The sequence below is a fragment of the Stegostoma tigrinum genome, chromosome 13, assembly GCF_030684315.1.
Source record: "Stegostoma tigrinum isolate sSteTig4 chromosome 13, sSteTig4.hap1, whole genome shotgun sequence".
NCBI lineage: Eukaryota > Metazoa > Chordata > Chondrichthyes > Orectolobiformes > Stegostomatidae > Stegostoma > Stegostoma tigrinum.
In genome coordinates, this window is record NC_081366.1 from 35,158,253 (window position 1) to 35,184,683 (window position 26,431).

The 26,431-nt window shown below is 41.6% G+C and overlaps 1 protein-coding gene across 2 annotated transcripts in view; it reads left to right on the forward strand.

Moving 5' to 3' along the window:
* Nucleotides 1-5,950: 5,950 nt before the first annotated feature.
* Nucleotides 5,951-26,431, forward strand: part of spock1 (SPARC (osteonectin), cwcv and kazal like domains proteoglycan 1) — a 477,747-nt gene continuing 457,266 nt past the window's right edge. Inside the window, exons 1-2 of one of the 2 annotated variants that reach the window (XM_059650661.1) lie at nt 5,951-6,097; nt 6,198-6,359. In XM_059650661.1, the coding sequence (XP_059506644.1) occupies nt 6,198-6,359 (162 nt within the window). In that variant the 5' untranslated portion in view covers nt 5,951-6,097. The remainder of the gene's footprint in view (nt 6,098-6,197; nt 6,360-26,431) is intronic. The other variant, XM_048543447.2, reaches the window with a different exon arrangement.

The window sequence follows — 26,431 nt, forward strand, 5'->3', positions numbered from 1 at the left end:
GCTCTTATAAGCTGTGTAAAGATTTGCTAACAGTGCAAATAATTTTAACAATTCAAGCAACACAAAGCAGTGTAGAAAACAAAGTAAAATTCATAAATTCACAATTGTGCCTTTGCAGCATGCATCATTTTAATTAAACTGCCTGATTCTGGAATTGATTGCAGATCCATGTTTCCAAGAAAAGCATGACACAGCACTGAACTCTTTGTAAGCTCTCCATCCCCACTTCTTTGGACAGGAGTCCTCTCCCCACCTTCCACCCACCACCAATACCTTGTTTTACCTTTGGTCTTTTAGTAATTGATTGGGCGTCAATGGCATGCTGACCACTACCTTGCAGAGACTGAATGCCATCGCTCGGATACTTCCTCCTTTGTTCCCTTGGGTCATGACACCACCATTGAACATGTAATTTACAGTATTGTCATAGGTCTCATCTCTTCTGGAGATATTCTCTCCACAGCTGCAAACCTCATAGACCCCAAACCCTATGCAGCCTGCTTCTACTTCCTTCCCAAAATCCATTGGCCTGGTAGACCTATCATTTCAGTCTGTCCCTGGATTTATTTATTCCTATGTTGTCTCTATTTTGTTCCCCCCCCCCCCAACTCCTTGTTCAGATTGTTGTGGTAGATGACTTTATGAAATAATGTCAGGAGACTTGAGGTGCAGGTCAACGTTAATTTATTGAGCCAAGATTGGAAACGTCCAGTCCAGAAAAGATTCTGAGGCAGCACTCTAAGTCAACGAGGATTCAGCAGCTATTTATACATTATAAGTTACATAGATAGGACATACTCGGATTCTGAAATTGTTTGTTTTTGATGAACACCTTGTTTTTCACATTCCAGAAGTGATAGGGCACCTGTTACCCCAGGTGTCACAAATCCCTGTCTTCCCATAATTCAAGATGGTTTCTTACTCAAGAGTTAAGGTAAAAGGGGTTAAGAATCGACCTAGTTCCTTTCAACAATTTGACTAACACTTAAATGTTCTCATAAATGAGAAGGATTTGTATGCATCTACTTCAACATAACAATCAGTATCTGAATATCAAAGTGTTCTCTTGAAAATCATAAGTCTGTGTTTTGTTCCCATTCTTCACTAAACCCCATTGCTTTGTCTTTCTTAGCATGATACTTGGTTATCCTCACATTCTATTTCCAAATTAAACTTTATGGTTAATGCTGATCCAGCTGCATGCGTTTTTACAGAAAATGTCCCTACTGCAACAGCAACCGAGTCTGTTTACAACACAGTTTAACTAGCTTTTATTTTAACCTGATTACTTTCTGGCATAAGAATGAATGAAAATTAATCTTAAATGATTGATATGATTATTGCCTATGAAGTTAATTAAAACTCTCAAATTCATTACAATCCCAACTGGAACCTTATGTGGATATTCAGGTTAATTCATGTCATACCCAAATTTCCCCTAACAAGGCTTTCCCACTTACATTAATCATTCTTCTGTTGCTTTATCTTGCTTCCATCATTTCCAGCTGTCTAGTCTTAGCTGCCTCCTCCTCATCATCACTGTGCAATTCCTTCAGACATCTAACCCTTGTCAGAGTGGCTTAAAAGTTCTCTGCTTTTTCCTTAAGAAGAGGGCTGCACAGTCTCCATCCACCAGTACTCTCTTTCACCTGACTCAACTTGTTGTCACTTTGAATAATTCCTTCTTTAACTCAAGTCATTTTCTCTAAGTCAAAGGCATGCCATTAGTACCCATATGTGTCCAGTTACGCCTGTCGCTTTCTAGGGTACGTCAAACATTTCTTGTTCCAGTCCTATTCAGACTTTGTGGAAATGTATTTTTTTCCAGCAATACGCAAAGTTCTGTCCTGCCAAAAGACTATTTGTGCTTCCTTACTCATGGATTATTTAAGCACTGATCTTGAAGTCACATTAATCAGAACGTTTACTTATGCAGATGTTCACAATCTCATCACTCAACTCCCAAAGTTCCTTTACAACATCAGCTTACATTTAGATTTAACTGAAAGAGGCTCTGAGAAATACAGTTGCCACCAGAGTATTTTACCAGCATTCTGCACTCTAATAATCATAGAAATATGGTTAATAGTATTTCATTGGCTTAATAAAACAAACAATAAGTTGAAAGGATGTTGGGACTTATATGGTTTAAAGTAGGGCCAAGGGGAGTGTTGTCAACCAAAAAGACCTAAGGCTGCAGGTGCACAGTTGCTTGAAAGTGGAGTCACAGGTAAAGAAAGCATTTGACACACTTACCTTCATTGGTCACAACTGCAGTCATTGGGGTGACATCTTGTGGCTGTACAGGACATTGGTGAGGCCACTTTTATACTATGTACAGCTCGATTCACCCTTCTATTGGAAGGGTATTGTTAAACTTGAGAGGGCGCAGGAAAGATTTACAAAGATATTACCAGCACTGCAGGGTTTGAACTACCAGGATTATCCATCAGGAGGTGATGGCTTTGAGGTATTATTGCTGGGCTGTTAATCAAGAGACTCAGGTAATGTTCTGGGGACCTGCGTTCAAATCCCACCACAGCAGATGGTGGAATTTGAATTAGTTTTAAAAAGAGATCTGGAATCAGGAGTCTAATGATGACCATGAACCCATTGTCAATTGTTTGGAGAAAAACCCATCTAGCTCACTAATGTCCTTTAGGGAAGGAAGCTGCCATCGTTACCTGGTCTGGCCTACATGTGACTCCAGACCCACAGCAATATGGTTGACTCTGAACTGCCGTCTGGGCAATTAGGGATGGGCAATAAATGCTGCCTTGTCAGTGACAACCCCACCCTGTGAATGAATAAAGGAAAAGCAAATAATAGGGAGAGGCTGAATACGCTGAGGCTTTTTTCGCTGGAGCATCAGAGACTGTGGGGTCACATTGCAGAGGTTTATAAAGTCATGAGGGGCATGGGTAGGGTGAATAGCTATGGTCTCTTTCCTAGGTTGGGGGAGTATAAAACCAGAGCAGATTAGTTTAATATGAGAGCGGACAGCTTTAAAAAGGCCCGGAGGGGGTAACTTTTTCATGCAGAGGTGGTGCATTTACAGAGTGAGCTGCCAGGGAAAGTGGTAGAGGCTGGTGCAATTACAACCTTTAAAAGGCATCTGGATGGGTATATGAATAGGAAAGGTTTAGAGGGAGATGGGACAAACGCTGGCAAAAGGTTCCAGGCAAGATTGGGATGTCTGGTCAGCACGGACAAGTTGGGCTGAAGGGTCTGTTTCCATGCTGTATAACTCCATGACTCTATGGCTTATGAATGTTTCGATAGTGAGCACCAAAATCAAACTGACATTTGCGGCACTCAGCTTTCAGCTAGAAGTCCAAAAAAACACAGGAATGGCTTCGCCTACTTGCAGCTGCATATATCTAGCATCCATTCAATATTTTTCTGTGAAAATGAGCTGATTGTGAAGGATCAACAGTGATGTGCACCTTATATAAAATTGAAACAATATACTTTAGAAGTTGTTTTATTCAAGAACATTAATAGATCTCCTAATTTGTGGAAATCTTTCTCAGTAATAAGTGAGTATAAGAACAAGGTAATCTACTTTTAAACACTATTGATTTCTTCTGTAAATGTGGACATGCTAAAAAAGACCTGGTACTAAGCTATGGTACTAAAACTTTTGCTTTAATTTTGTCTTGAGGTTTCTTCATCTGTGCAACTTCTATTTTGATGATGTCTTGAAAGAAACCTTGTCATGGAAATAACAGTGTTGATATGGTCTTCATTTCTCTAAATGCCCCCATTATTATAAAATAAACAGCTGCAGATGCTGGAGATCTGAAGCAAAAGCAAAATTCCAAAAGAACCATTCAAATGAAGAGTCACTGGACTCAAAACATTAACTCTGCTTTTGTCCCACGGATGCAGCAGAGTTTCTCTAGAAATGTCTGTTTTTATTCATTATTATCCTCCTTTGTTTTGTACTACAATCACTTATTTGATTGAACAATTTTATATTCACTGTCATGACATTTTAACGTTTTAATGAAAATGGCTAACTCTGTAATCCACTTCCCAAAGGTGACATTCCTATTATTTTTTGGCATGCTTTTTATTAATACAGGCCCAATTCTTCTGATATTGGGAGATACTCCCAAATCAGCTTGTATCAATGCTGCATTCACACTACTTACAAGGCAAGTTTAAACCTCCTTATACCAGTTTTACACTTTCTGGATTGTGCTGTGATTGACCAGAACCATGGGCTCTCAGACTGAAAAAAAATGTTTGCCCTATATTTACCCTGACCTTTATACTGATTTACTTAGATTTTAATTGCAGGATTAAAGGCAGCTGATCAGAATAGCTGGCATATTAAGGCACCCAGCCCCTCCAGAAATATTTAATATATGTCTTTTAATGTTCACAAATCCATTCCCTTTCCCATGTGCTATACAAATTAACTGTCTCCTTCATCCCTGAGAAGCACAGACAGTGCTTACTTTCACCTCCCTGTTCCATACCAAGGACAGTGATCACCCCTCACCCCCACCCCAAACATGGGTCGCACTCACTCCCCATATTCCCTCTGCGGTACTGCTCTCCCTCATCTGATCCCAATTTACCTGTACACATAGCAGAATCCTTGTCTTTTGTCCAGCTCAGTCAAGGGGTGTTGAGTGTTGGGCATTTTTGTGGGATGAGGAGCATGAAGAGGAGGGAAATTCCTCTTGGCCCTGCTTTTGTAGTGAGTGTGAAGATGGGAGGGTTAGGGTCAGAGGATGAACTCTTAATGGGGGTGATCACTGTTGGCAGTGAGGGTGCAGAGTGAACGCTTTCAGGAAGGTGGGGTGGTGAGGATTCAGGTGAACACTGTTGGGAGGGTTCACATTCCAGTGAACATTGTCGGGGAAGTAGTGTTCACACTAACCAATGAAATGCCAGTCAGAAGATAATTTAAAATCAGGCCCTTTTTGAAAATATGTTTACTACTGTGAATTAGAGCCGGACATTGTACTTCACATAAAAACCTTAGGTTTTTGTTTTAAAACATTAAAACTTACAATACGGTATCTACTGGCAGAACAAAAATGGCTTGGTCTGACTTCCTCAGACTATCTTAGGGGACAAAGGACCAGTTGGATTTTATTGCTGACAGCCCAAGTGCTGGCCAGAAATGTAGAGCCTGTGTCTCCTCGCAAGTTTCAGGCCCATGGTGTATGCGCAGTTTTGCTGAGATACAACCTCAATTATGCTTCAAGTTTTACTGTTTTGTTTGCAGCCAAACTGAAGCTGTTCCCGCAGCTGGGAATACATTAGCAGTTGGAGCTTCACTGCGTACGACTCAAATGCATTCCATGACCATTAAAAGTCGATACAAGCTACTTGAAAAGGGGAGAAATTTGCGCGGTGCGATATTTGTAGCAAACCCTTCAGTTCAAACTTTCCCTCAGACCCATTGTGATGGTGTTCTTGCCGGGTTGGAAAAGTTGACTCCCCTTGTTTTACTATCTAAACGTATTGCACTGAATCGACGCCGCTCATTTCATACTTTTTTTTCAGAACTGAGTAGTTATTCATTTCTAACATTCCTCGCGTATTAACAGGGAGTTCTATTTGGTACAAAATTCGGAATGAAGCGCGGCTTCGACCAGATGCACCGTTTTCGTTCTTGCAATCGGTCTCACCGCCGTTTAACTCACGAAAGGCGAGCCGAGAGTTTGACAGACAACGCAGATCAGCAATACGGTGCGAAGCTGGATGAACACAGCAAGAATCTGAAAAAGGGTCTCGACCCGAAACGTCAAACTTTCCTGCTCCGCTGATGCTGCTTGGCCTGCTGTGTTCATCCAGCTCTGCACCTTGTTATCTCAGATTCTCCAACATCGGCAGTTCCTGCTGTCTCTGGGGCAGATGACTCAGTCGGAACCGACGTCAATGGGCTGGTGCTGGCCTGTCATAGCACACGCTGGTTGGCAGGTGGCGCCACAACTTGTGTTAACACACACTGATCAATGTCTCATGTACCGCGCTTATACCCAAACCCATCTGCACCATCACAAAGCAGGCAGCCAAATAGCTGCTCTCTTCCTTCTCACTCAGAAAGATCTGACCTATCTACGCAGGCAGCAAGGTGAGCTGGTAACGTGCATGTTGTTTCCGAATCAAGGAGTTCAATTTCACTGGTATTTGTTCTTGCGATTGTCTTTTGAGAATAAGTCCTATATTTGCAGATGCTGGCTTCTCTGATGGGTGTTTTTATCGCGATTTGCTTCGAAGTTGAAAGCAGGCGACCAGAAGCGACCCATGCTGTCAATTTCCTGGATGATGAGAAATGGTTGACCACTGTCTCACAATATGACAAGGAGCGCAGATACTGGAACAAATTCCGAGATGTACGTACCTTAATATCTGGTCTGAAGTGGAGTTCTGTATTAGGTTACGGCTGCGGTAATGTAGTTAACACACGCTCTGCCGTTTTACACAATAGAGATGCTGATGCTGCAATTATAGTGAGAAGGAGTGAAAAACACAAACAATCTGATGTTTAAAAATAGTACACACGTTCCCTGATGTAAATAACAAGCTAAATGTAACTGCTCTGAAACTGATATCTTAAGCCTTTAAATCTCCTACGTTTTTGTTGTTTTGTTAGTGCAGTGCATGTTATTTCCGTATTTTCTAGTGTTCTGTTTGGATTTAATAGTTCTGGTATTGAGCACAAAAACCCCCTGTTTACGCCTTGATGTAAAAGATAGCTGGAACCTTTAAATTCAAGTCAGCTTCACAAAAACTCATGAAATGGTCAAAAAAATTAGCTTGCATATTCACCCTTGATCAACTCAGTTGCTACTTGTAATCACGCTAAAACATATTGTGGAACATTTAGGGACATCGAATACCGCGTGTAGTCTAAAAATGTGTATCATAGCTTGCAGCAAATTTTCATTATTCTTGACACATTGAAAAAGAACTTTTACTGAAATCGCAGTATTGTATTTGTAGAGTGTGCACACTCAACTATTGTGGAATATGACTTGTCCCATGAGTCGGAGTGTATACCTTGATGGTCAGTTTCATTTAAAGCATAAATCAAATCTGATGGTATTTGTTACATAATTTCTTCTCAGCATGCTTCGAAATAGATGTGTCAGTCTTAAGTTTGTACGTTGATTTTTAAGTAGTTCTGATCAGATCATTATAAATTGGACCACCTCCCTACCCCAGTTCTGCTCTGCTTGTATAGCCCCTCAGGATCTGGGGTAACTTGTTTCAATTCTAGACTGATGGCTTCTGTAATGCCTGTTGAGTGCAGTGTGCAATCCGCAGACTCTGCCATGTGTCTGCTATGTGGTGTAAGAAGAATTGGATGGGTGGCTTGTTTGTAGGTTTGTGTACACCTCCTGATACCTCAGTTTTATTTTTGCAGGTACCAGACAAGGTGTTTGTTATCTTCCCAAATGAGCCTTCTGTATTTTGATTGGACGCATGCCAGGGACTCCCATGAATCAGCTGGAATGATTGATTTCTACAGGGGTGCTTTGAAGATATTTCCTATGTCTTTCTGGGTGTTCCCCACCAAGACAGAGTTCTATGAACTTGCTTTGGGAGTCTGGTACTGCCGAAATGCTGTGCAGTTTTAATTTGTGACAGTATGTACAGATAACATGATACTTTTTAGTATCTGATAATTGATAACTGAAAGAGGAAAGGGAATTAATGGGAGATAGTTTATGTAGGTGTTTGACAGTATATTTAAATCACAAAGCTGGTATTGAATCAAAGTGGATTTTACATAGCAGTGATGCAAAAAGTCAAAATTGAGACAATGGTCAATGTGGTTCCAGAGCCTTGTTAAATGAGTCTGCCTCCTTCATGTCATCACATTTAACTTTCCTATAACATAGGAGTTAGAAGCATGATTAGGCCATTCAGTCTCTCAAGCCTGCTCTAACATTCAATGAGTTTTTCTGATTTATTTGCTCCACATTCCCCATCCTCATGACCTTTCACCCTTTTACTAAATACTATCTCACCTCCTTATCTAATTTCAAATTTGTTTTTTTTCACAGAATTTGGGGGTGTTAAATTTATGCTATGACTCTAAGTTGTGTCTGTATAACCTGGAACAATTCATCTCCACCTTCCAAATCCCATTTGTCTTTGCCTGTCCATATTTAGTTTCAGTGTTTTATCCATTTTTGAGACAAGATTAAAGGAAAATAAATTTCAATCAAGGCTTTTTAAAATATTATCGACCTGGTGTTATGACCAGGTGAGGAAGGTAAATCAGCTTGCTTTTATTTTCACCGCTACCCCTAACCAGTTGCAACAGATATTGTTTCTTTGCAGCATGCAGCTATCACGCATATCAAATGTAGTTAAGAAAAATGAAGGAGTCAATTAGATTAGAGTCCCTACAGTGTGGAAACAGGCCCTTCTGGCCCAACAAGCCCACACTGCCCCTTGAAACATCCCACTCAGTCCCATCCCCCTATAACCCACACATCCCTGAATACTACGGGCAATTTAGCATGGCCAATTGACCTAACCTGCACATGTTTGAACTGTGGGAGGAAACCGCAGCACCCAGAGGAAACCCATGCAGACGCGGGGAAAATGTGCAAACTCCACACAGACAGTCGCCCGAGGCAGGAATCGAACCTGGGTCCCCGGTGCTGTGAGGCTGCTGTGCTAACCACTGAGCCACCATGCCGCCCTCCCAAGGCTTCTTCTTGGATGAAAGAAAGAGGAATTTTATTACTTCCTAAAACTGAGAATGGTAATTTTAAAATGACATCACGTATGCATACAAACAGAGGTAATGAGTTTGTGTTTCTTAATAAAAGAGTGATACAGTTAGGGAGAAATAAGGCAACACCATGAAAGCTACTGTTTTGGAGAAGTTAGATTTTAAAATTGCAACTACCATTAAGTGATTGTTGACATGTAGCCATGGCAGTAGCAGAACACATATGTGCCTTGAAGTTTTGGTAAATATTTGTTTATACAAGTTGTTTTTTTTCTTGGTGCTGAGAGAACCAGACAAGGATAAACAATTGCAGCTGTTGCTGCCAATTGATTCATTTTCATTCTCATTGGTTTGTTGCACAAAGTCAGCGGTTGAAATATAGTTCAGTGTATATTCCTGGTTTAATTTCATTATCTTTCAAGCTAGCTAACCAATGGTGAGTCTTTTGTCTTACTGCATCCGATATTATTATAAATGTGTGAGGAAACGCAAGAAATAAATTTCTTGAAGCTGACAGAGTAGCCTAGTTTTTAAAGTATTTAGATAAAAATGGGAATTTCAGTACAGATGGTTTAATTTATTCCATACGGACTCATGAAGCTTGCGTCAGTGTAACCACTGCAGTCATTTTAGGTCTCTGTTTCTTCCTTTTTAAAAAAAACTATTTGAATCCATGAAAGGCCGCATGTATAACAACCTTGTGGTAAAAGTTCAAATTTAGTAGTCGATATTTACTATGATTGTAAAACATTGCTGCCATGAAGAACAGCAGTGACCAATGTGTGTACTTGTTTTTTTTCAGTGGCTATTCCATTACAGGGCCATTGTGAAATAACAGTACAAGAATGGAGATGACAACATACACACATTCCACTTTTTACTCTCTTTAGCCTAACCTTGGTTATACACCTACTTTGGGACGAGCAGCTGCACTTGCTCCCATCTCCCCAAGTTTTTACATTTCACTGCCGATTTTGATAACCCATGTACCAGATTCTGGTATTTTGACAGATTTGATATCCAGTAGGTTGTAATGTGTTTTTTTTTCCCTCCCAGGATGTCTTTACTGCATCCTGCACTTCACTCTTATTCAACATTGCACTAACTCAATTGGACAAGCTAAACATGATTGCGTTCCTTCTCCAGCGGGAAACTCAGTTTTTACCTAAGTTATGTCTCTGCTGGTCTGTAGCAGTGCTGTCACATTTGGAGTAGGTTCCTTTTCCTGTTCCCTTTGGTCGAGGAATTTATTTTACCCTGTTCCACTTTCCCTGGAACATTATTGCTATCAGTTGGATGTTCAGCTTTTGATGTAGTTTCCTGTGTATCTTCCACACAATGAGGCTTCACTTTCATTTTCTCCTGGCCTGTCTCAAAGCCCCTCTGATTCTCCATAAAGATATGCATTTTCCAGATCTGTCTTTGACCTGGCCCCTTTTGTCACCTTCCTTGGCCTTTTCTTGCTTTTTTTTTGATAACTATTGGCCTGTTCTCAGCCCTGTTTAATTCAAGTGACACTGTCTGAGCCATCTGATACCTCATGGATTTTACTGCCTGCTGTGGGACTTCCAATTCTTTTTCTCTTTGAGGTCTTTCAGCTGCTTGCTCCTGGCTTTCCAAACATTTCAATCCCTCAATTGTCCATTTCTGATTGGCAAAAGCTTAATTATTCCTCAGTAAGATGCCTATCCCTGGCATCGACAAGCTTGGGATTACCGTACTGTTACCAGACCTGTAACGACTACACTCTCTAAGTAAACATTAACAATTTGCAACTCAATACTATTTCCCATGAGCCTTTTTTAAAAAGCACCACAATGGAACTCACTTTGCTTCCAAGTGGGAAGTCTTTTCTTTTTCCCACGAACAATATCTGTGACAACCTAACATATAAGAATGCTGATTTTTCTCCCTAGCTGTTTGAAATAGTTAGAGTGCCCTTGAATACAATCTACTGACTACTATCCTAGTCAACAGTGATACCTGAGCAGAAATTGACCACCTTTAATGCTACAGATTCTGATTTGTAGCTTGAGATTCTGGTGAATGTTGGAACCAGAATTTCCCTTCTCAATTCCAGCAGTCCAGTTTGGACAATGACCCACCTGTTTCCCATTAGATTGCTTAACATTTGGGGCAGTTCTGTATTCTCTGCCTGGTTTCCCATTTCTGTCCAGCATGCCTCAGACATATTTACCTGACCTTGATCTCATGATGTTCTGTGATGGTTCCCAGATCCCAGTTTCTCTGAGTTCAGGGGTTTACATGCTAACTCTCAGTCATTAGCTAGAATTGATGGCTGCTTGAGCTATGCTACCCTTCATTCTTATAAGTGTGGTCAGTGATAATGGGAACTGCAGATGCTGGAGAATCCAAGATAACAAAGTGTGGGGCTGGATGAACACAGCAGGCCAAGCAGCATCTTGGGAGCTTTTGTGCTCCTGATATGCTGCTTGGCCTGCTGTGTTCATCCAGCTACACACTTGGTATTCTTTTAAGTGTGTCTGGATTAGTTTAATAAGTGTATTGAATTTTTGGACGCCTTGAAGAAAAATATCTTCTGAACGTTTTCATGGCTAGCCTCGATTTTATTTGCCTACTGGTCAAAAGTGAGCTGCTAAAGTTATTCAAGTTCAAGGTATGTTTAGTCAGGCTGTTTAGAGGGTGTAATTTTTTGCCTCTGGTGCTAACTAGTATGTATTTAAATTAGCCGCTCTCATAGCCAATGACACTGTCCCCAGATAAGATAGCGTAAACACCGACATTTCCATGTCAACCTGCCCTATCATAATTCTATTTCAGACTTGCAACTTTAACTGCTGTGCTAACCTTTTCCCAATAAAGAGAGCATCTACCTTTCCTTTACCAAACATGGGAGTTAAATGAACAATTGCGCAGTGGTCAGTGCTGCTGCCTCACAGCATCAGGGTCCTGGGTTTGATTCCACCTTCGATTGACTGTCTGTGTGGAGGTTGCATGTTCTTCTTGTGTCTGCATGGGTTTCCAGCAAGTGCTCCAGTTTCCTCCCACAGCCCAAAGATGTGCAATTTAGGCGGCCTGTAGGTTAGGTAGGTTGGCTATGGGAAATGCAGGGTTACAGGGACAAGGTAAGGGGATGGGTCTGGGTGGGCTGCTCTTCTGACGGTCAGTGGAGACTCGGTAGGCTGAATGGCCTGTTTTTATACCGTAGGGATTCTATTCTATTCTAAATCTATATTGCTTAAGCTTCACATCTGTATAGCACTGTCACGCAGAGCAGTCTTCTCTTCTCAACTCAAGCTGTTTCAATTTGATTGCCCGTTTTATTTCATTTTAGATTTCTTGGAATTCTCTTTGCTTATTCTTTCTTAAAATCCTCTTCCTTCTCGCTGTACTCATTGCTGCCTCTCTCTGTGTTTCCTTTCTGTTCCTGCATTCCCATTTCATTATTTCTGTGTTGGAATTCTGAATCTAATCTCTGCTTCAGTTTTAATTGACCTATTTCACTTTCCTCAGTTTCCATGTCTAGACATTTCACCACCTGATTTGCAACCTTGCTTTCTCAGGCTTTTGGGCAGAAATGTAAATGCCTCACTATCGCTTTTAATTCTTCCAAGGCATAGCTTTTAGTTTTTAATAAGATGTATCATCCTGCTTTATCAAAGCATTACTATCAAGCAGAGATGTGTTTTTATTAATATCGTGGAGACTGAAGAAAATCTCTGTAGTACCACCCCACCAACCTCTGGATACGTTGTATCATCCTCCGACACTTCCACCATCTACAATTCGACCCCGCCACCAAAGACATTTTTCCATCCCCACCCTTGTCTGCCTTCCGGAGAGACCACCCGCTCCGCAACTCCCTTGTCCACTCTATACTTCCCTCCAACCCCACCACATCCGGCACTTTCCCCTGCAACCACAGGAAGTGCTACACTTGCCCTACACCTCCTCCCTCACCCCCATCCCAGGCCCCAAGATGACTTTCCACATCAAGCAGATGTTCACCTACACGTCCGCCAATGTGGTATACTGCATCTGCTGTACCTGTTGTGGCCTCCTCTACATTGGGGAAACCAAGAGGAGGCTTAGGGACCGCTTTGCAGAGCACCTACTCTCGATTTGCAATAAACAACTGTACCTCCCAGTCACAAACCATTTCAACTCTCCCTCCCATTCCTTAGATGACATGTCCATTGTCGGCCTCCTGCAGTGCCATAATGATGCCACCCGAAAGTTGCAGGAACAGCAGCTCATATTCTGCTTGGGAACCCTGCAGCCCAAGGGTATCACTGTGGATTTCACAAGCTTCAAAATCTCCCCTCACCCCAACTGCATCTCAAAACCAGCCCTGCTCGTCCCCGCCTCCCTAACCTGTTCTTAATCTCACCTATCCCCTCCTCCCACCTCAAGCCGCACCTCCATTTCCCACCTACTAACCTCATCCCGCCCCTTGACCTGTCCGTCCTCCCCAGACTGACCTATCCCCCCACTACCTCCCCACCTATACTCTCCTCTCCACCTATCTTTTTCCCTATCCATCTTCAGTCCACCTCCCCCTCTCTCCCTATTTATTCCAGAACCCTCTCCCCATCCCCCTTCTCTGATGAAGGGTCTCGGCCCGAATCGTCAGCTTTTGTGCTCCTGAGAAGCTGCTTGGCCTGCTGTGTTCATCCGGCTCCACGCTTTGTTATCTTGGATTCTCCAGCATCTGCAGTTCCCATTATCTCCGATCAAAATCTCTGTACTTTTGTATTTAGGAAATAAATGCTGTGTTTGAATGAACAGTTTATTTGTCTCTGCATTTGAAAAGTTCTGGTGAGCCCCTAAATTTGTTAAAACTGAGTGAGCAGGTGGAATCTGATTCCCATCTTTTTAAACAAAAGCAAACGTTAAGGGAAAAGCTCAGCAGGTCTGGCAGCATCTATGAAGAGAAATCAGAGTTAACATTTTGAGTCTGGTGACCCTTCCTCAGAACAATTTTGAGGAAGGGTCGCCAGAGTGGAAACAGGAACACTGATTTCTCTTCACAGATGCAGCCAGACCTGTTGAGTTTTTCCAGCAACTTCTGTTTTTGTTTTTGATTTACAGCGTCTGCCGTTCTTTCAGTTCTCATCTTTTAAACCTTTGCCATTTGGTTGCTCTTTGTAGTTTTGTTTTCATAGGCCACTATTATATTTTTAATTAAAGTGTTACTTGCTAGAAAATGAACCAATTATCAATGTTTCATTGTGTCGAAAAAAGAGGAATTTTGTGCCCCAGTAAAAGTGATATCTTACACACATGTAATACATTTTTAAAAAAAGAGTGGTCCAGACGGGGAGAAAAAGCCTACACAGAGTCCTTAGAGTCTCCTTAAAGTCTCTGTGTTAGTTAATCAACATGGCTTCAGGTTTACTAAGTGTGGACTTCTATTTACAGCAATAGTAGAATTTGTAGATATCTTGATTTCTCTGTGAACAGTTGTTTTGTCAAATTGCTTTTACACTCATATTGTTCTTGGAGATGGTGAGATAAACTGCCAGGGAAGTAGAGTTCCAACTCTTTGTATCACTGATTCAATTTCTCTTTGCTTTACTGCTCAAAAGCAGCTTTTGGGAAATAGATCAGTATTTATTTCAGAGTCTAGCTCCATTGCCTTTCCAAGTTAGCTAACTAGCAGTTTTCCACAATGTGAAATAATCATATAAGTCTGAATTAAACAGGGGACGCACATTACTTGGTGCTGACTCAGTTATCTGGTTTTGAAGTCTTTCGATAAAAATAATAATTTCAGTGCAGGTACTTTAGCTTATTTCACATGGGTCTCACTGAAACCTCCCTCAATCTGTTGCCAGGTAACCACTGCTGCCATTTTAGATCCACTTTCCTACTTCTTAAAAATCAGTTTAGTCCATGGAAGGCCTCAATTATAACAATCTGATGATGAAGTTCAGATTTAAATAAACATATTTAGCACCATCTTAATGCTGATTGCTGCACCTTAGTAAAAGGTGTCAATTTTAACAAAGGATTGTTGATAGCATTGTAAAGTAAAGTGGAAAAGCTCAAGCATTTATTAACTCATCCTAAATATGAGACTACTGTCCTGCCTTAATATCAATCCAAATATTTTTTTCCCAACATGGAAATTTCCTAGAATGCATGTTAACAATATGTATAAGTGTCAGAACAATTGTTTATTGTTAAAAGTTTATCAGACAACATCTCGTTGCTTGTGTGGCCTGAAGAAGCCTCAAAGCAGTTTGAAATGCCTTTGAAGAATTTTTGTGTGATATGGAAGAAGGGATTAGGATGTATGCTTATCAAATGACAGACATTTCTGCATGTCACAAAGCTTTCTTCAAAACCTTAACTCTGAAGGAAAATTTCTGAGTGAACATTTTAAGATCACCATAGACTTCCAACTAGTGGTCACTATTGTCCTTTTTTTAAGTAGAAGGAACTTGTGTATCTCCTGAATTCTCCGCTAACTGACTGGAAGACTGGTATAATGTTTGCAGCATAGATATTAATATGGAAATATGAGTAGTTGCTGGAATGAGATCAGAAGGTGCTGGCTACAGAAGTGCTGCGGGTGTACTACTTGCCCCTATGCACTAGCACTGTAGAGCAGCTATCAGTCCTTCCCCTGCCTTTGTCATATCATTGAACCTACTCATCCCTGGACCCCTCATATATCCTAAACTACCCTATGCTGCCGTGACTCCCCAAAGCCTGAATAGACAAGCCAGGACATTGATGGAGTACTCCCCACTTGTCTGGATGAGTGCAGCTGTAGCATTCAAGACTTGACATGCTCCAGGACAAAGCAACCCACTTGATTGGCGCCCCATGAACAAACATTCACTTCCTCCACTTCTGATGCTCATTATTAGCACGGTGTACCATCTACAAGATGCACTGCACAAAGTCACCAAGGCACCTTGAATAGCACCCTTCAAACCCACTAGCATTTAGAAGGATGGGGGTAGCAGGTATATGAGAAGACCACCGCCTGCAAGTTCCCTCAAAGTCACTTGCCACCCTGCCTTGGAAAAGTATCGTCATTTCATTAGCGTTGTTTGTTGGTCCAGACAATGATGCCATGGTCCTGCATGTATCATATTTTTGAAACAACTCATTACCCTATCCCTGTCAGTGCCCCTGTACCATTAACCTTTGGCCCCATTCCAAATTGGTGCCAATCCATGTTGACCCATGTCCACCTCCATGCCAACTCCCCTAGAATCCACCTTGGGCAGATCTCAGGAGCCATGCTGTTAGAAGATAACGTGATGTATTTGTTGATGATGTCACCAGTTTAAAAAGAACTCTTGCTGAAGTGAGAAAAAAGTTGAAATTCCCCAACTTATCTCTTATAAAAATGAACAGACCTTGATATGCTAAGTTGTTTGACAGCTTTGACAGTTCCAGTGGGTTAGAAGTTTTTTTTTCGGCAAAGCCATGTCAACTTTCACAATCCTAAAGGGTACCTGACCCCTTAACCAAGAGCATGTAATTTGTAAAACCTCTCCCCCAAGGCGTCCTGGGAGAATACCTACAGGAGAATATCTAAAGCAGTTGCCCTTCTGTCTCAAATAACTTCACTGTAACTGACCTCCCCCAACCCCGTCTGCTCTGCATCTTGTGGGTTCCAAACAGTGGGGATACCAAAATAGAGTTGAAGTGGAGACAATTAGCCATTGTGTTTGGGTAACCTACATGTGAAGCCTGAAATGGCTTGGATCAGAATTCCAGATGTGTGGGAATTTTGGACATTTTTACCAGGACAAAGATGGTCTCTGTTGCGGCAAAAATCTGAGCCGTGACCAGGAATAAAATATTTAAAATGGGGGCAGACCTAGGTGGAGGATGCCCTCCCAATGATGCTAACATTATTCCCAATTATAAATCCAGAAAGAAGATCTATTAAATGAAATGGATTTACCCATTCCTCTGAAATGCCTTTGACTTATCAACTTCAACTGTGATTTTTAGGAGAGGCAGGAAATCCACATTCTACTAAAAATAAGTATGCTTCCTAGACCCACTAAGAAATGGAAATATTGTAAAAGCAACAATATTTGAACTAAAATCAAAGGTGCTGTCATTTGAAATCACATAGGTGTGAAGTAGCAGGCTGAAGAGCAGCTATTTGTGGTAAAATTTTACGTTTATGCCGATATTTGAACTTTCTGCAACATAAACATTAAAAGCATTTGTGATGAATGTTCATATCTGTAAATATTAAAAATGGGTTATTTTGTATGTTTTTAAAAGGGTATTTGTAAAGGAACCTGTTGAATTTATTGGTTATCCCACAATTGTTTTTTTTTTATTCAATCATATCAGCCTTGATACTCTGGGTATCTTGAAGGAAACATTTAAAAATTCATAGTGAGCAGTCATAGGGCCTCAGTCGAAATGTAAATAATGCACTTTGCTACAAAAGTCTAATTTTCATTTTGAAAAGAAATGGAAGATTTTCCTAATATCACCTTTCCAATATAAAAAAAAGTGCATATGTTGTTAATTATCAGAATGCTTTTTGTCCCCACTTAGTAGGGAAGTGCAGTAACATGACGGCAACATAAACAATGTACTTTAAACTGAGGTAAAAATGTTGACATCACAGACAGAGACATCATGTCTGCGTTGGCTGAAAAAGAGCAATCCAGCTTAATTGTAGCATTCGGTAGGTTGACGTATAGATTTGGGCATTTCAAGCACATATCCAGTGTTTTTTTTCAATGTATGAGTGTTCTGCCTCTACTTCCTATCAGGCATATCATTACCATCCATTGGGTGAATAGAATTCTCCACTCTCCACTAATACTTCTAGCGAGCACTTTTAGGCTATGCATCCTGATAGTTGATCTCTCTGCTGAATGAAATGTATTCTTCTTTTTCTACTTTATCTAGACACCTCCCAATTTCATACACCTCATTGAATTTCCTCTCAGTCTCCTGTCCCATAGAGAACGTCTCTATCTTATCCACTCTTTTCCTATCGCTGAAGCTCTTCACCCTTGACAGCATCCTTGTAAATCTTATCTGTGTCGTTTGTAATGTAATCACACTCTCCTGATACTGTGATGCTGGAACTCTTGCTGTGGCCCAGCTTTAGTGTTTTATTAAGTTCTAGCATTGTTTTTCTGTTTTTGCCTGTGGTGGTCCACTTAAGGGCTATTATTCCACATTCCTTCTAACTGTTGTTTCCTTGTCATGCTCCCATCGGGGATCTGTTGATGTCCAGTTCAAGGTTTGTCTGCTCCTTTGATCTTCACGCTATCTCACCATTTATTGTTTCAGAGATTATGGGAACTGCCAAAGGGAGGAGGGTAACTTAAGAAGGGTCCAGACCTGAAATGTCAGCTTTCCTGCTCCTCTGATGCTGCTTGGCCTGCTGTGCTCATCCAGCTCGACACCTTATCTCTTACCATTTATTGTGTTATCTTTTGTGTTGCTGCCCTCTCCTAATGTGTTTCCCCACACTTCTCTGGATTGACTTCCGTTTATTAATTTTTATGCCCAGTTCATCAGTATTTCCATCAACTTGTAGTTTTCTTCCTCAATTATTCCTTCACGGCTTTAGTGGCAGTACTGGAGGAGGTAGACAGTAGTGACTCTTTGCTCCAGCAGTGTTTGTATCAGATACCAATGACATTCAATGCCACAACCACTCACATCTATGTCAGTAGTTCATTTATTACTTAAGTTAGGCTTCTTTGAAGGTTTTTTCCAAGGCCCCTGAGGTTGATTTATGCTCAACATCTATGAAGTTGATATGAAACATGTGATTGCAACTTGAATTTACCTTTCCATTCCTCCCTCACTTTCTGTTTGAGACCGATGAAGTAATATAATACAACTAGTCGAAGGTCTAATGGTATTCTCGCTGGACTATTAATTCAGAGACCCAGGTAATGTTCAGGGCACTTGGGTTTGAATCCCACCATGGCAGATATTGAATTCAAATTCCACTAAATACCTGGAATTAAGAATCTAATGACGACCATAAATCCATTGCCGATTGCCAAGAAAAACCCTTCTGGTTCACCAATGCCCTTTAGGGAAGGAAATTGCCATCCTTACCTAGCCTGGCCTACATGTGATTCCAGACCCACAGCAATGTGGTTGACACTTAACTACCCTCTGGGCAATTAGGGATGGGCAATAAATGCTGCCTAGCCAGTGACTTCCTCATCCCGTGAATAAATAAAATGAATAAAAATGCTTAAACTGCTTGTTTTTACAAAAACCTGTTTGTGCAGTTTTTTTTTACTTTCCCGCATCAAAAGCAGAGAGGACCATCAATGGAATCCATGTTGGCATTGCAAAGTGTGATGTAATAGGAATCAGCAACGTTGCATCCAAGATGTCTTTGAATTCTGTTGTTTCAAGCATTCATTGTTGTTTATTTGAGGGCTCAGTTTGACACTGTACAATTGTCAGGGATGCGCAGTCGAGATGATATCAAGACTGAAAATCTATGGCACCAGGGCATTTTGAAATTGTCCTGTGAATAAAGATTTTACCAGCATGATGTTGGATAGAAAAGTGATCAATGCTGTTGCAAATAATTTTCTTTCCCTCCAAAAGGTTTAAAAATACTTGTTAAAATTATGTTTGGCTCGAACTGTAGTGTGGACACACTAAATTCTTCAGAAAGATTGGGTTGCATAGAATGTAAAGTACACAGCTAACTTCCTTCCGTTTGTCTACATGGAGCAAGAACTGGCAACTTCTTGGACATACAGAACTTTTGTATTGCTTAGTTTCTTTCTACATATGTGCAATGAACTTTCCCCTAAATGCTTCTATAACTACCACATGTTAATTCTACCAAATGTCAACTAACTCTAAAGCTGACTGTGCCCTACCTGTGTTTTGATCACAGGTCATCTTTTGTCCTAAGTTTGCAGACTTTCAGGGCATATATTGGGCAGGTTTTTTTAAGGAATGGCTGTCTCTCTCAGATTGCCACTCTGGCCTTTGGCCTTAAAAGAAAGGACCTCCACATTTCAGAGGGGCAATTCCAATCAGGAGTACGGAACCATACTTCAATTGTGAGTTCTTTCATAGTACAGAACTGTCAGAGAGAAGCAAACCACACCTCTCTTTCACAGCAGTTAGCTGCCACAATGCAAAATGTAAAGGTCCAGGCAGCCAGTTTGACAGCTGCTGTCAAAAGGTACGTATATTACGTTAGTGTTGATGGGAGAGTAACATGCCAGGTGGGGAGATGAGAATAGGGTGCCAGACAGGTAGTGTGTCTGCTGGCGAGGGTGACAGTGCCAGCAGTATGATGCCAGATGAGTAAGTGTTGGGTGTGAGGTTAGTAGGGTGCCATTGGGGAGGGATAGAAAAACAGATGGATAACAAGTGGAGGGTGCCAGCTAAGCAGGATGCCAGGGTGTAGGAGGTAAGTTGCCAATAGTAGAAATCTAGATGAGTAGGAGGGAAGGGAACAGGGATGGAATGCTAGATGAGAACAGGTAGGGTGCATGATAAGTAGAGTGCTAACTCAGCCAAGGATAGGGTGCCAGGTGCATTGAATTCTAAGTGGGAAGCAGGTAGGGTGCCAAATGGCAAGGATCCAGCAGGGATTTGGGGCCTGTTGGTGCCAGTCAGAGCCTGAGATACAAATGGTCTGGGGGAGGTGGATGTTTTAAGTATGGGGTCATCAGTTAAATACGGGGTCAGTCTAATCATTACTTAGGAGTTGGATTATGTACTTAATAGTCTAACTTTTCCTGACTAGTGATTTTACTTAATTTCAACAAACACAGCAAGGTCTAAGATATAAATGGGGACTTTTGGAGGGTTCCTGGCAGAGAAGAATTTCTTTCTTTGCAGTGTACTATGGTGGGAATTCCAGAAAGTACTCATGTACAACTCCCATCTACAATGGAAGAACAACTGTCTGAACATAGAACATAGGACATAGAACATTACAGCACAGTACAGGCCCTTCGGCCCTCGATGTTGTGCCAAACTGTCATACCGATCCGAAGCTCATCTAACCTACACTATTCCATGTACGTCCATATGCTCATCCAATGACGACTTAAATGTACCTAAAGTTGGCAAATCTACAACCGTTGCAGGCAAAGCGTTCCATTCCCTTACCACTCTCTGAGTAAAGAAACTACTCTGACATCTGTCCTATATCTTTCACCCTCAATTTAAAGCTATGCCCCCTCGTGCTCGCCGTCACCATCCTAGGAAAAAGGCTCTCCCTATCCACCCTATCTAAACCTCTGATTATTTTCTGTGTTTCAATTAAGTCACCTCTCAACCTTCTTCTCTCTAATGAAAACAGCCTCAAGTCCCTCAGCCTTTCCTCGTAAGACCTTCCCTCCATACCAGGCAACATTCTAGTAAATCTCCTCTGCACTCTTTCCAAAGCTTCCACATCCTTCTTATAATGCACAATACTCCAAGTGTGGCCGCACCAGTGTTTTGTACAGCTTCACCATAACCTCTTGGTTCCGGAACTCGATCCCTCTATTAATAAAAGGATGCTCATCTACACTACTAAGAATCTTACCATTAGCCCTGTACTTTGCCTTCTGGTTACTCTTACCAAAGTGCATCACCTCACACTTGTCTGCATTAAACTCCATTTGCCACCTCTCAGCCCAGCTCTGCAGCTTATCTATGTCTCTCTGCAACCTACAGCATCCTTCGTCACTATCCACAACTCCACCAACCTTAGTGTCGTCTGCAAATTTACTAGCCCATCCTTCTATGCCCTCATGCAGGTCATTTATAAAAATGACAAACAGCAGTGGACCCAACACCGACCCTTGTGGTACACCACTAGTAACTGGTCTCCAGGATGAACATTTCCCATCAACTACCACCCTCTGACTTCTTTCAGCAAGCCAATTTCCGATCCAAACTGCTATATCTCCCACAATTCCATTCCTCCCCATTTTGTACAATAGCCTATTGTGGGGTACCTTATCGAATGCCTTGCTGAAATCCATATACACCACATCAACCGGTTTACTCTCATCTACCTGTTTGGTCACCTTCTCAAAGAACTCAATAAGGTTTGTGAGGCACAACCTTCCCTTCACAAAACCGTGCTGACTATCCCTAATCAATTTATTATTTTCTAGATGATTATAAATCCTATCCCTTATAACCTTTTCCAACACTTTACCAACAACTGAGGTAAGGCTCACTGGTCTATAATTATCAGGGTTGTCTCTACTCCCCTTCTTGAACAGGGGAACCACATTTGCTATCCTCCAGTCATCTGGCACTATTCCTGTAGACAATGACGAGTTAAAGATCAATGCCAAAGGCTCCGCAGTGTCCTCCCTGGCTTCCCAGAGGATCTGAGGATAAATCCCATCCGGCCCAGGGGACTTATCTATCTTCACCCTCTGTAGGATTTCTAATACCTCTTCCTTGTGAACCTCAATCCCACCAAGTCGAGTAGCCTGTATCTCAGTATTCTCCTCGACAACATTGTCGTTTTCTAGAGTGAATATTCATTTAGCACTTCCCCTATCTCATCTGACTCCACACACAACTTACCACTACTATCCTTGATTGGGCCTAATTTTACTTTCGTCATTCTTTTATTCCTTAAATACCTATAGAAAGCCTGAGGGTTTACCCTGATCCTATCCGCCAACAACTTCTCGTGTCTCCTCCTGGCTCTTCTGAGCTCTCTCTTTAGGTCTTTCCTGGCTAACTCGTAGCCCTCAAGTGCCCTAACTGAGCCATCACATCTCATCCTAACATAAGCCTTCTTCTTCCTCTTGACCAGAGATTCCACCTCCTTCATAAACCACGGCTCCCGCACTCTACAGCTTCCTCCTTGCCTGACAGTACATACTTATCTAGGACACACAGGAGCTTTTCCTTGAATAAGCTCCACATTTCTAATGTGCCCATCCCCTGCAGTTTCTTTCCCCATCCTATGCTCCCTAAATCTTGCCTAATCTCATCGTAATTGCCTTTCCCCCAGCTATAACTCTTGCCCAGTGGTATATATCTATCACTTTCCATCACTAAAGTAAACATAACAGAATTGTGATCGCTATCACCAAAGTGCTCACCTACTTCCAAATCTAACACCTGGCCAGGCTCATTACCCAGTACCAAATCTAATGTGGCTTTGCCCCTTGTTGGTCTATCTACATACTGTATCAGGAAGCCATCCTGCACACACTGGACAAAAACTGACCCATCTATCGTACGCGAACTATAGTGTTCCCAGTCAATATTTGGAAAATTGAAGTCCCCCATGACAACTACCCTGCCTCTCTCACTCCTATTGAGAATCATCTTTGCTATCCTTTCCTCTACATCTCCGGAACTATTTGGAGGCCTATAGAAAACTCCCAACAGGGTAACCTCTCCTTTCCTATTTCTAACCTCAGCCCATACTACCTCGGTTGACGAGTCCCCAAACATCCTTTCTGCAACTGTAATAGTGTCCTTGACCAACAATGCCACACCTCCCCCCCTTTTACCATCTTCTCTGTTCTTACTGTCCCTCAGCCTTTCCTCGTAAGACCTTTCCTCCATACCAGGCAACATCCTAGTAAATCTCCTCTGCACCTTTTCCAAAGCTTCCACATCCTTCTTATAATGCGGTGACCAGAACTGTACGCAATACTCCAAGTGCAGCCGCACCAGAGTTTTGTATAGCTTCACCATAACCTCTTGGTTCTGGAACTTGATCCCTCTATTAATAAAAGCTAAAACACAGTATGCCTTCTCAACAGCCCTGCCAACCTGGGTGGCAACTTTCAAGGATATGTGTACATGGACACCGAGATCTCTCTGCTCATCTCCACTGCTAAGAATCTTGCCATTAGCCCTGTACTTTGCCTTCTGGTTACTCCTACCAAAGTGCATCACCTCACACTTGTCTGCAATAAACTCCATTTACCACCTCTCAGCCCAGCTCTGCAGCTTATCTATGTCTCTCTGCAACCTACAGCATCCTTCGTCACTATCCACAACGCCACCAACCTTAGTGTCATCTGCAAATTTACTAACCCATCCTTCTACGCCCTCATCCAGGTCATTTATAAAAATGACAAACAGCAGTGGACCCAACACTGACCCTTGTGGTACACCACTAGTAACTGGTCTCCAGGATGAACATTTCCCATCAACTACCACCCTCTGTCTTCTTTCAGCAATCCAATTTCTGATCCAAACTGCTATATCTCCCACAATTCCATTCCTCCACATTTTGTACAATAGCCTACTGTGGGGAACCTTATCGAACGTCTTGCTGAAATCCATATACACCACATCAACTGGTTTACTCTCATCTACCTGTTTGGTCACCTTCTCAAAGTCTGGCCAATGGGAAATCTGGGCCTTTTTTATGGTGATAATTTGTGTAATTCCTTTTGATTTTTGTTTGTGCTGCACCTTAATGCAACTGAATACTTTAGTGGTTCATTGAGAAAATTGTAATGTTCAATGCACATTTCAGTATCTATCAGACTGACCTCACAAATGATAATTTATATCGAGTTTTGCACATTTCTGTATAGAGTATTTTGGACAAGGCAGTTTGGGGCAGTGTTAATACTGATCAACCTTCCTGAGCTCCTTTCCATATAGAGAAAGGATGGGTGATACTGATGGCTGTTTAAGCTGTGGATTAAAAAAAAGTCAAATGCTTTGAATTAATACAGAATGTGCTATCTATTTTCACTGAGTTTGTTTTTTATTATTTAGACACTTATGAAGGAGTAATAATTCCAGGTATACTGGAATTCTAATGTTTATGTACTGTTGACTATAGGATGTGAGTGTGAAGCATCAAATTCAGAGTTAGTTCTGAAACTCGAAACTTTTAATAAATTGGCTGATTAATTAAACTGATGAGGCTCTCGTAATAGAATTATAAAATGACTGTCTTTAGATTAGATTATATTAGATTCCCTATAGTGTGGAAACGGGCCCTTCAGCCCAACAAGTCCACATCGCCTCTTGAAGCATCCCACCTAGACCCATTCCCCTATAACCCACACACCCTGAACACTGTGGGAAATTTAGCATGGTCAATCCACCTAGCCTGAACATCTTTGGATTATGGGAGGTAACCGGAGCACCCGGAGGAAAACCACGCAGACACGGGGAGAATGTGCGAACTCCGCACAGACAGTTACCCACTATGAAATTAGTCAGCTTCTTTGTGAATGAGGCGATGCAAACTGAAAAACAGTGTCAACTTGCCAACCAATCAGCATTCTCTTATCATACAGGATAAATTATTGCTTACTTTGAAATTTGGTATTCTTGTGATTCTGTCCTGATGAGTGCAAGACAGAAAACTTCACTACCCTGCTATTTTTTGCCTTAGCAATGTTCAATTCTGTATTGCTAAGCTACTAAAAATTCTAATAAAATCAAAGAACAATATACATTCAAAATCTGAGGCCAAAAGCTGAAATTACTGGAAAGACTCAGTTGGTCTGGCAGCATCTGTGGAGAGAAAGCAGAGTTAACATTTTGGGGCCCGCAACCCTTCTTCAGAAAGTTGGGAAGCTTGTAGGTCTGAAGAAGAATGACTGGACCTGAAACACTAACTGTGCTTTATCTTCACAAATGGTGCCAGATCAGCTGAGTTTTTCCAGCAATTCCTGTTTTTGTGACTAAAAGTTCTAACTTGACTGGCTGTCCAAGACACCCTTTTTCATCACTGTCTGCATTGTTACCCAGCCTGAGCAACAACCTAGAATCACAGCAGAAGAACCTTCCTGCCCTGTGGCAGGATTTGGTTATATTTGTAATGTTCCTTTAGTCTTTCATTCAAATCCTAACCTAGCACTTTAAGCTGGTTGTTATTGAGATTCCATTCATTAAGAAACTGAGTTTTTAATCGTACCTTCATGAAAGAAGTTATGTTTTTTGAAATTTAGTTACAAATTTAATTAGCCTTGAGTTCCTGTTACAATATTTTTTTATTTACTCGTGGGATGTGAGCATCATTGGCTGGCCAGCATTTATTGCCCACCATAGGTTTGCTTGAGATGTTGGTGGTGAGCTGCCATCTCGAACGGCTGCAGTTACTGCGCTGTAGGTAGACCCACAATGCCCTTTGGAAGGAAATTCCAGATTTTTATCCCAGTGACAGGGAAGGAATGGTGATATATTTCCAAGTCAGGATGGTGAGTGGCTTGGAAGGGGAACTTGCAGATGGTTGTGTCCCCATGTATGTGCTGCCCTTGTCCTTGGAGGTGGAAGTGGTTGTGTGTTTGGAAGTTGATCTATAAGGACATTTGGTGAATTTCTGCAATACAGCTTGTAAAAGGTACTCAGTGTTGCTACTGAGCACTGGTGGTGGAGGGAGTGAATGTGGCACTAGTCAAGAAGGCTGCTTTATCCTGCATTGTGTCAAGCTTCTTGAGTGTTCTTGGAGCTGCACTCATCCAGGCAAGTGGGGGATATTCCCATCACACTCCTAACTTGACGCTTGTAGGTATTGGACAGGTACCACTGCTTTTATTTGGCAAGCTGATTGAGTTTCTTGTCAATAGTAAGGACTAGGATATGGATAGAATGGATTCAGTGTTGATAACACCATTGAATGTCAGGTGGTGGTATTTTGATTGTTTCTTACTGGAGATGGTCATAGCCTGGCATTTGTGTGGCATGTATGTTACATGCTACTTGTCAGCTGAAGCCTGAATATTGTCCATAATTTGTTGCATCTGAACAAGCACTGCTTCAGTTTCTGAGGAATCACAAATTGTACTG